The sequence below is a fragment of the Phyllobates terribilis genome, unplaced genomic scaffold (assembly GCF_046119375.1).
Source record: "Phyllobates terribilis strain yellow unplaced genomic scaffold, ASM4611937v1 Scaffold_3__8_contigs__length_932513732, whole genome shotgun sequence".
Taxonomy (NCBI): Eukaryota; Metazoa; Chordata; class Amphibia; order Anura; family Dendrobatidae; genus Phyllobates; species Phyllobates terribilis.
The window spans coordinates 358,724,015-358,735,647 of NW_027362763.1; the positions used below are offsets into that span (position 1 = coordinate 358,724,015).

Below are 11,633 nucleotides of genomic sequence, written 5' to 3' on the forward strand. Positions count from 1 at the left end.
CAGGGAATCCAGCGCAAATAAATCTTTAGCCTCATTTGAATATAATTCAAGTAATTGGAAGTATTGTGTATTTGCAATCTTATAAATTGCACAAATAAATAGCAGTATCTGGAACTTTGGGGAACGGTGAAAAAATTACAAGGAATAGGAGGTGTTTCACAATTTAATTCATTATGGAACACTCCATGGCTTCCAAATCTATACCAACTGGTGGGATTTGGCTCCTGGAGCGCCAAGGGTTTAAACAGACTTAATCAAGTGCTGATAGGTGATGTGATTAAGGAATTCTTACAGCTGCAAAATGAATATGGGTTACCTAACTCTGAATTCTATAAATACTTACAATTTAGGCACGCATATCGGGCAAAAGGCATTGTTTTGGAAGGAGGGGTACCCCGAAACTCAATAATATAGAGAATAGCTAATCTACACAGTTCTCGTGGACTGATCTCATTACTTTATAACATTCTCTAAAACATTATATTGACAAACCAGCCGATGCGATCAAAAGAGAAATGGGAGAGTAATGGGACCCATAGAGGAAAATCACTGGTCAGATATACTGGAAAGAGTTCCACAGCTGTCTTTAAGTGAATCCCATAGACTATCCCATATATATGTGATACACCAGGTATACAGGACACCTCAATTCTTATTTAACATAGGATTTCGTTCAAGTCCCCACTGTCCTAGATGCAAAACTAACATAGCAGATATGCTTCATATTATGTGGAACTGTCCTAACTTGGTGTCCTTTTGAAAGAGTGTTGTAGCAATGATTAACAGGGTTTATTCAGATGACATAGAGCTTTCACCATTAGTATGTATATTGGGATATGTTGAAGATCTGACTATTGATGAGTACGGCAAAATTGCGGCGGCACGTATGTTATATATGGCAAGAAAATTGATAGCCCAAAAAGGGATAGCAGAACAGGAGCCTATGATATCAGAATTTATTGATAAAGTTAACTGGCTAGTAAATTTGGAAAAGGGCATATACCTAAAAAGAGATGCTATCTCTAAATTTGACAAGATATGGGGTCTATGGATTGATGGATCTGGTTTGACATCTAGGGAACTGAGGAGATTTCGCCTCGGCTTGCTTTGAGTTACGTTTATATGATGCCTCAAATTAAACTTCTTTGAAAATTAATTAAAATGTTATTAGTACTTCCACAAGTTATATGTAATTGGATTGACTATTGTTACTATGTTCAAATATTTGTTCATCTATTTATGCTGGTTTTGCAGAGCCAAGATGTGTAAATAACTCATGTTTAATAATGCTTCCTAAGGTTGGGGGTTGGAGAACTGTGTTTCTCCAATGTTTGTCTGGTTGTTGTTTTTTCCTTTTTTTATTTTTTATGCTGTGTAAATCTTTATAAAAATCAATAAAAAAACATTTGATTTAAAAAAAATAGCAGTATCTGGGCAACCAGCACAACTAGATGAATTGCACATTAGATGACAGGACAGTATAAATTATCATTGATCACCATGGAAGAAGGTTGCAGTGGAGTCCAAAGTGATTGCCCATGTTTTCCCATAATGAACATATCAGATGTGAATCCTGACCTTTAACCCCTGTAAGATGACTGCCGGACACATAATGGATGGGAGATATGTATCACAGAGGTGGTTTTCCTCTGTGATGTAAACCTGAAGTAATGCTCTAGTACTCATAGTACTAAGAGGGGTTAATCGGCCATGACAGGGCCGGGTTTATTGTGAGCATCTGAAGAGCTAGGTGGGACGGCCGTTCACCATATCTCCACCCCTGGATATGATTCACATTGTGATATGGGGTCTGTTTGTCTCACACGTTGTCTGTGTGTGGAGGCTTGCAGACCTCCAGGAGTGTGTGTCATTGCTAAAGGAGTAAGAAGCTGGACTGTAACTGAAGTGGGTGAACCTGCAGTACTTTAGAATGGACTTTTTACTTTATGTTGCACTTTGGGCTGTATTTAAGTTTTCCTGTGTTGCGGTTTATGTGGAGTGAAATAAACCAGCCGGACTTTTAAATAGAAACGGTTCCTGTGATATCTCATCCTGCTCCCAAGTGAGTAGCATTGTTACACCCCCTAAACTCCAATAATTAAAACATTACTCTGATTACATCAGACTGTTTTCTAAAAGAGATACAAATGGGATGTAAAAAAGCTACAGGGGAATAAGATATGTATATTTTTAATTATAAACGTTGACCTGTAAATATCAACAAAACTCTCAAGCTCAAATTTTGCCCCCTTCTATGTTTTGCAGGTGGTGATTAGACGTCGTCCTGTCCTCTATGTGGTGAATCTTATTATCCCTAGTGCCTTCCTGATGCTGATTGACATACTGAGCTTCTTCCTTCCACCACACAGCACTGACCGTGCATCCTTCAAGATGACCTTGCTCTTAGGATACACAGTGTTCCTACTTATTATGAATGACTTACTCCCTAGTACAGCCAATGGGACTCCTCTGATTGGTAAGACTCTTACTATTTCGTATATATACTTGTAGGCAATTCATATTATTGCTTGACACCACAAGTATTACATTTCTGCTTTTCTTTACCTGCTATTACATAATAAAGTCAGTTTCTACAATTCTCTTTTAATCCCAGTCCTCTGTGAAGCTCACAGTCCCATTTCCCTATCTCTTATGTAAGCACACATGGGACATTCGTTTTCTGAGGAAGCATATTGATCTAAGCAAAGATATCAGGAGGAAGGATAATGATCTAAATTATAAGTTTCTATGTACTTTGTATCTATTTGACTGATGTTTCAATACTTATATTTTTGCTTGACTTATACATATATGATATCTACACCATGGTATATCTATTTTACCATCTACAGGTATTTACTTCTCTGTTTGCCTTGCATTACTTGTGCTCAGTTTATTGGAGACGGTAATAATCACCCATGTGCTACACAGAGGGACTCTGCAGAGCGGATTGGTGCCTTACTGGGTCCGAAAATTTGTCCTGTGTTTTCTAGCCCAGCTGATATGTTACAGTGATCCAAATGTCAATCATGACAGCACATCCTCCAATAATCACATTACCGTGCCTCCAACCAGTGAAAATGCATCAACACAGCCACCACCAAGCGCCTCTCACGACAAAGTTGGCATCACAGGTAATATCCATGTTTCCAGAAACATAACCTTCACTTGATATGACAGAATGATAGCTTTACAATCATTGTGTTATCATGTTCAAGAACAAGCACATTTTACGATCCATTTTTGGTACATTAATTCAAACATGTCAACCAATATGGCAGTAATTCCTTTGGTTAATTTTCCAAAAATGGCTGCCACACCTGAACACAGAAATGCTGACACGGTAAGTAAAATATGATAGCAACCAAAAGTGTGGCTACTGCCCGAACATCTAATTATATGTATGAAAAATTTTGCATTTTGGTTAGAAATCCACTTTATGGCTAAGAAGAAGCAGAGATTTAAAGAATAGCTAAAAAATTTTTTTATCATTTAGATATCCTCCAGGCATTGCAAAGTCATGAATTTTTGTAATAAAATTTCATTACCATATTTTGCCTCTTTCTCTCCCACAAACTGTGCTGTAGTACTGTTTCACATGGCCAATTCATGCTCCTTTAGAAGCTGCTTTCAACTGTTGCTCGGCCAAGTTACCTTCTCTATTTAAAAACAATTAGAGTAAGGGAATTCCCATCCTATGCCTTTTTGCTCTCCAATTTGGTACTCAGACAGAGGAAATCCCCAACTCATTGTTTCTAATGATTGTTATAGTGTATGGGATGTTCACATGTCTGTGTTTTTTGCGGACTGTGTGTCTGCAAAAAATCGCAGAGATATGTCAGTATTTTAGAAGCATCACAGATATGATTTTTCACCTATACATGTCTATGTATCAAAGTAACTCATGTACAACACACGCATTGGTGTGCACTCTGTGTGGCGTCCGTGATTAAACTTATAATTGATTGAAGAAGCTTTGATATTTATTTGTTTTTCTATATGTGAAAATTACTTATGAAACTCTAATAGTAAAAACCAATCACTGGCCAAACACAGATGAACTTGGAACCAAGACACTAATGGTACCCAGACTATTTTTTTTTGTACATGTTAAAAAATCGCTGACATCTGAATGAGGACTAAGCAGCTTCTAAAGGTGCATGAACTGTCAATGTGAAACAGCACTGCAGCATAGTTTTTGGGAGAGAACAAAGCAAAACATGGTAATAAAGTACTGTATATTACAAAAATCTATAACTTTGTAGTGCCTGAAGGATAACTAAATAAAAAAAAATATTCAACATCCAGGTTTTGTATTTCAAATTAATCTCTGACCCTGTCAGGAGTAAATACACCATAGTTGTTAATGAGACAATAAAACAATTTGTTCATTTATTTTTTACTATAAAAGTTCTACCAAGAAGAAATCCCACTACCAATATAGAGAACATTTATTAACAATTCTCCACCAAATAAAAAGCTCCAATGATGACACGGCAAACAAGAGGGTAACTTTAGAATACATATTTGATAGGAAAATTACATCCATAATTCATATTATAACACATTTATAGGTTTGTTTATCCCTGCTTTAATTCCATACATCTACTTAATTAATAAAGAGATAAAACTATGTATTCATGACAAATAATGTGTTATATATGTGTATATTCTCTTAGAACAAAAGCAGTTTGTACCGTCAGCCCTGGAGCTACTTCCCCCAGAGGCCTTGTGTCCTGGTGCAGAGAGACAACTCGCCCTCATCAGTCAAAACCTGCGTCTAGTGAGAGAAATGCTGGAGAGCAGGAAGCAGCTGCGGGCACAAGAAGAAGAGTGGGTTCAAATTGGCTACATCCTGGACTCATTGTTGTATCGTCTCTACTTGATTTTCATTGGATCATATGCCATTATAATCATTAGTGTGTGGTGCGTTTGGTATAACATATAGACTTATGATGGTAACATTGCATTGAGGTTACTTGAGCTAAAATAAAAAAAGTTACTTGTTAAGGAAATTATTCACCTTTCATCTATACAGAATTTGTGCAAATCAAATTTAATTGTAATCATTGATGTTATTATTGCACACAAAGCACATATCATCAAAAGGATTTTATAGGTTATTAGTGAATCCACCTATAATAGACCCAGGTTTAGAGCTCACTCACACAAGCGTACATTCGATCAAGCTAGAGAATCGGATCGATTATGTTAAAGGGGATATCCGGGACTTTAACGGTCACAGACTTCCACTGATGTCACGTCAACAGAGCAGTAGTTTCTCTTCCTGTTGACAGGGCGGGACTACTGGTGTCATGTTGATTGACAGCTCGCTCTCCGCTGCCTAATCGGGGAAGCTGGCTGTCAATCAGCATAACACCAGTATTCCCGCCCTGTCAACAGGAAGAGAAACTGCTGCTCTGTTAGCAACTACATGCCTGTTAGAGCTTAGGCATAAGCAGTGTCGGACTGGGGTGCTAAAGGCCCACCAGTAACATTGACTTTGGGGAGGGTCCACTTTTCACCTGCATGCAAATATTTCACTACCCTCGTTCACAAATTAACCTATATCTCTATATAATAATAAACACAGTAGTTTGGTTAACGAATGATGAGATGGTGCTTTTTTCTGTACAGAGTGAATAAAGTGAATTATGCCAAGTACTGTTCATACAGTGAGGTTGGGGGCCCATATCTGCACAGGGGCCCACAGAGGGATTCCCCTGTTCCCCTATGGGCCAGTCCAAGCCTGGGCACAAGTACTGGATATCCTGTTACATACTAACATAGTTTTTAAGGTTGAAGGAAGACTAAGTCCATCTAGTTGAACCCATAGCCTAACATGTTGATCCAGAGGAAGGCAAAAAAAACCCATGTGGCAAACACTAAGCTCCACATTGGGAAAAAAAATTCCTTCCTGACTCCATACGGCAATCAGACTAGTTCCCTGGATCAACGCCCTATCAAGGAATCTAGTATGTATAACCTGTAATACTATACTTTACAAGAAAGGCATCCATGCCCTTCTTAAATTTTAGAAGTGAATCACTCATTACAACATCATGCGGCAGAGAGTTCCATAGTCTCACTGCTCTTACAGTAAAGAATCCCCGTCTGTGATTATGATTAAACCTTCTTTCCTCCAGACGTAGAAGATGCCCCCTTGTCCCCGTCTCAGGCCTCAGAGTAAAAAGATCAGTAGAAAGGTCTTTGTACTGTCCCCTCATATACTTGTACATAGTAATAAGATCACCCCTAAGCCTTCTTTTTTCCAAACTAAATAACCCCAAGTGTAATAACCTGTCTTGGTATTGCAGACCCCCCAGTCCTCTAATAACCTTGGTCGCTCTTCTCTGCACCCGCTCTAGTTCAGCTATGTCTTTCTTATACACCGGAGACCAGAACTGTACACAGTATTCTAAGTGTGGTCGCACTAATGACTTGTATAGAGGTAAAATTATGTTCTCCTCATGAGCATCTATGCCTCTTTTAATGCATCCCATTATTTTATTTGCCTTTGCAGCAGCTGCCTGACACTGGCCACTAAACGTGAGCTTGTCGTCCACCAATACACCCAGGTCTTTTTCAGTTACAGTTTTGCCCAGTGTTTTACAATTAAGCATATAATTATACATTTTATTTCCTCTGCCCAAGTGCATTACCTTACATTTATCCCCATTAAAGCTAATTTGCCATTTATCAGCCCAAGCTTCTAGTTTACATAGATCCTCCTGTAATATAAAATTGTCCTCCTCTGTATTGATTACCCTGCAGAGTTTAGTGTCATCTGCAAATATTGAAATACTACTCTGTAGGCCCCCTACAAGGTCATTAATAAATATGTTAAAAAGAAACGGGCCCAACACTAACCCCTGTGGTACCCCACTGTTAACTGTGACCCAGTCTGAGTGTGTTCCATTAATAACCACCCTTTGTTTCCTATCACTGAGCCAGTTCTTAACCCACTTACATATATTTTCCCCTATCCCCATTGTTCTCATTTTATGTATCAACCTTTTGTGCGGAACCGTATCAAAAGCTTTTGAAAAGTCCATATACACAACATCCACTGCATTTCCTTGGTCCAGTCCGGAACTTACATCTTCATAAAAGCTGATCAGATTAGTTTGACAAGAATGGTCCCTCGTAAACCCATGTTGATATTGGGTCATGAGGTTATTCTTCTTCAGATACTCTAGTATAGCATCTCTTAGGAAACCCTCCAGGATTTTACCCACAGTAGAGGTTAAGCTTACTGGCCTATAATTTCCAAGTTCGGTTTTTGTCCCCTTTTTGAATATTGGCACCACAATATTAGTGACGCTCAGAACAAACTCTGATATAAGTTTGTGTGACATGCAGAAGTAGTGCTGTTGCTTCAAAACCATCCAGCAACTGTTACAAATAACACAAGCACAGGAGACAGGAAGTGTTGTGCTTCAGAAACATCCAGCAACTAGAGGGGTTAACACAGTCACAGGAGACAGGACAGGGAGTGTTTTAGCAGAGCCCCAGGGGGATTGTGGGGAACTTGTTTTTGTAGTCTGGCTGAAGCCAAAGAGAAAGATGGTGTGTTATCTGGATTTGACAGAAGGCAACTGAACAGGATTTAGATCAGGAGGGAAGCTAAACACAGGTCAGATAAACTCCCTGAACTAACAGTGCAAAGTATTATCGGACAGGAAGATAAGGACTGGAAGGAATTGTGTCACAGTGATCATCTCCCTCATCAAACCCTACCCCCCCATCCATGCAGGATAAAGAATGCTGTGTACTATTGTGTCCTTATGAAGGAAAAGCCTGTGGTTGTGTATGCATAGAAGTGTGCTGCTAAGAGATCTAATCTATGCTGAATTATGCTACTGAAGAGACTGACATTACTGTGCCTGCTTTATTAAACTGTACTGTAATGAAGATTGTTGCTGTAATATCCCTGAATTAAATTCCACTGTTAAACTGTTGAAAAAGACTCTTGTAAGATGTGTCTGGTCAGCAACTGAATCTATTGTGTGCCTGAGAGAAGCTGCAGACTATGGTCGCCCTGAGTAACGGTTCCCCCAGGATTCCAACAAATTCATGAAACCCGTCTCGCTCTACCTGAACCTAGAGTGTCAGCTCACTGTGATCTGATTCTTTCGAAACAGAGAATCGTAGCACAGGTGGGGAGAATTTGGAGATCAAAATTTCTCCATCTTTTCCACTGTGTGAGTCCGCAGAAATCCAAGTGCAGTCCAATGATTTCCACGCACCAATAGAGTTGAAGGGGTACGTGACATCCAATTTGTTATGCAAATCGAAGCATGCTGCTATTTTTTTTTCTCATGGCGATTTGGTATGCGCAAAAGAAAAGCAGATCTACACTGCCCCATAGTACAACACTAATCCGAGTGCAGTCTGATAAAACATCAGATACCACTTGTCCGCTGTATATGCTCATGTGAGCGAGCTCTTAATTTCAATCACTTAAACCCAAATGATTGCGCTTAAATTGAGCTCTAAACAGGCTTGCCTCTTCCCCACTACTTCGGGGGCCTAGTGTTGTGCATCATTGTACGGGCCGTGTGCACGTTTTTACCATCGGTGTCATCTGAGTTCTTCACGGATAAAGAAATAAATTATAAAGCTTCTATACTTTGCAATGTTAAACATGGACGGCACATGGAGGCTATCCATGTGCTGTATGTGTTTTTCACAGATTCATGGTCTTATATTAGCCCTTGTCACCCGTGCTGCCAGAAAAAAACAGACATGTCTCCATGTACATGTGAACAGCACCATAGATTATATTGGGTATGTGTTGTATCCGTGGAAAAAAAAACGGATACAATATGTACCGTATATTCCGGCGTATAAGACGACTTTTGAAGACTGAAAAATCTTCTGTCTAGTCTGGGGTCGTCTTATACGCCGGTAATGCTTTTGAACTTTCAGAAATTGACATGCGGGGATACTCTGGGGGTGTTAATAAGCTGCCGTGGCCGTATCCCTGCCATGTCGGAGTTAATATAAGGTGGAGGGAGTTAAAATACGGCGGCGGTAGGTCCAGACAGTCAGCGCTTCTGTGCTGAAACTGACACATCGCTGCGTATTCCCAGCTCCGGACACAGCGCAGGGCTTCTGTGCCGACAGCTTTCACTTGTCACAGAAGCGCTGCGCTGTGTCCGGAGCAGGGAAGTTCGCATCGCTTCTGTGACAATATATGAAAAGCAGGCAATTCAGCAGCGGCATAAGCCGGCACCCGACAATTTAGAATAGAAAGAATAGAGCATCACACATAGATTAGATAGATAGAAACATGTCAGTCACATATATATGAAGTACAGTGACAGTATTGCTTACTGTACTTGTCATTTAGTGTAAAGGATTTATTAAAACAAATATTAGTGTTTTCATGCACCGTCTCTTTAAAAAAGCCGGCCGGCATTTCAGCATCTGTACCCGACAATTTATAACAGAAAGATAGAGCATCACACATAGATTAGATAGATAGAAACATGTCAGTCACATATATATGAAGTACAGTGACAGTGCTGGTTACTGTACTTGTCATCTAGTGTTAAAATAACGGATTTATTTAAAAAAAAATTGGCGTGGGGTTCCCCTTAATTTTAGTCTCTAGCGGAGGTTAAGCAGACGGCTGGGGCAGATGTTTGAAGCCTGGGAAGAGGGTAATACCAACGGAGCTTCCCAGACTACTAATATCAGCCCCCAGCTGAATACCTAGCCTTTACTAGCTATTAAAATGGGGGATCCCAAAAAAATGACGTGGGGTCCCCCCTATTTTAATAGCTAGCAAAGGCTAGGCAGACAGCTGGAGGCTGATATTAATAGCCCAGGAAGGGTGCCATGAATATTGGCCCCCTCCTAGGCTAGAAACACCAGCCGTCAGCCGCCCCAGAAATGGCGCATCCATAGGATGCGCCAATTCTGGCACTTAGCCTCGCTCTTCCCACTGCCCTGTAGCGGTGGCAGTGGGGTAATAGGGTTGGGGTTGATGTCAGCTTATAATGCCAGCTGACATCAAGCCCAGGTTAGTAATGGAGAGGCGTCTATAAGACACCCCCATTACTAACCCCATAGTAAAAGTTAAAAAAAACACAAACACCCAGAATAAAGTCCTTTAATTGAAATAAACACACAATTCTTTATTGTTCTAAATTAAACCATACTTACCATCACGCCCATTCCAGCTGAAGCCAACGATCTCCTGCAATAAAAGTAAAATAATAAAGCAACCTCATCCTTACCTTTCCATGGTTCCCAGGACAGCTTCAGCTCTGCTACATCGAGATGACAGGCTGGACCGCAGCAGAACGCTGCCATCCAGCCTGTCATCCCGCAGACACTGAGAAGCGCAGGCATGCTTGCGCTCCTCAGTGTCTCGCTGTGACGGCATCCAGATGAGCCGACAATGAACTCAGCTCACCTCCTGGACGTCCGTCACTGACAGCGTGGGAAACTTCTACTGCGCATGCGGGGAGCAGGAGAATTTTCCCACGCTGTCAGTGACGTGCATGAGGTGAGCCGAGTTCATTGGACATGATCTCGGCTCATTTGGATGCCGTCACAGTCAGACACTGAGGAGCACAAGCATGCCTGCGCTTCTCAGTGTCTGCCGCATGGCAAGCTGTACGGCAGCGTTCTGCTGCGGTGCAGCCTGTCATGTGAATGTAGCAGAGCTGGACCGGTCCTGGGAACCATGGAGAGGTAAGGATGAGGTTGCTTTATTATTTTACTTTTATTGCAGGAGATCGTTGGCTTCAGCTGGAATGGGCATGATGGTAAGTATGGTTTAATTTAGAACATTAAAAAATTGTGTCTTTATTTCAATTAAAGGACTTTATTCTGGGTGTTTGTGTTTTTTTTAATTACTTTACTAGAAATTCATGGCGGTCATGTCTAATATTGGCGTGACCCCATGAATTTCGGGCTTAGGGCCAGCTGATAATGCCAAGCTGGCCCTAACCCCTTTATTACCCAGTGAGCCACCGCACCAGGGCCCTGGATGAGTTGGGTACAGCGCCAGAAGATGGCGCTTCTATGAACGCGCCATTTTCCGGGGTGGCTGCGGACTGCAATTTGCAGCGGGGGGGGGGGGGGGGGCAGAAAGCTTGGGCCTCCCTGCGCTGCAGATTCCAGCCCCCAGCTGCCTAGTTGTACCTGGCTGGACACAAAAATAGGGCGAAGCCCCACGTCTTTTTTTTTTAAATTATTTCATGAAATAATTAAAAAAAAAAGGGCTTCCCTATATTGTTGTGTCCGGCCAGGTACAAATAGGCAGCTGGTGGTTGGGGGCAGCCCGTTCCTGCCTGCTGTACCTGGCTGGACACAAAAATATGGCGAAGCCCACGTCAACATTTTTGGGAAAAATTAATTACAAAATTAATAATAATTTAGGGACTGCATCTTTATTAACCCCTCAATTGTCATTTAGTGTTAAAATAAAGGATTTTTTAAAAAGAAAATTGGCGTGGGATCCACCAGCATTATAGTCTCTAGCGGAGGTTAAGCAGACGGCTGGGGCAGATGTTTGAAGTCTGGGAAGGGGGTAATACCCACGGAGCTTCCCAGGCTACTAATATCAGCCCCCAGCTGAATACCTAGCCTTTACTAGCTATTAGAATGGGGGACCC

At 41.1% G+C, this 11,633-nt stretch overlaps 1 protein-coding gene across 1 annotated transcript in view; it reads left to right on the forward strand.

The window, feature by feature from the left end:
* LOC141258550 (5-hydroxytryptamine receptor 3A-like) overlaps nt 1-5,270 on the forward strand; it is a 30,145-nt gene extending 24,875 nt beyond the window's left edge. Inside the window, exons 7-9 of the mRNA XM_073673528.1 lie at nt 2,266-2,476; nt 2,853-3,134; nt 4,680-5,270. Coding sequence (XP_073529629.1) covers nt 2,266-2,476; nt 2,853-3,134; nt 4,680-4,948 — 762 coding nt within the window. The 3' untranslated portion in view covers nt 4,949-5,270. The remainder of the gene's footprint in view (nt 1-2,265; nt 2,477-2,852; nt 3,135-4,679) is intronic.
* The last annotated feature ends 6,363 nt before the right edge of the window (nt 5,271-11,633 follow it).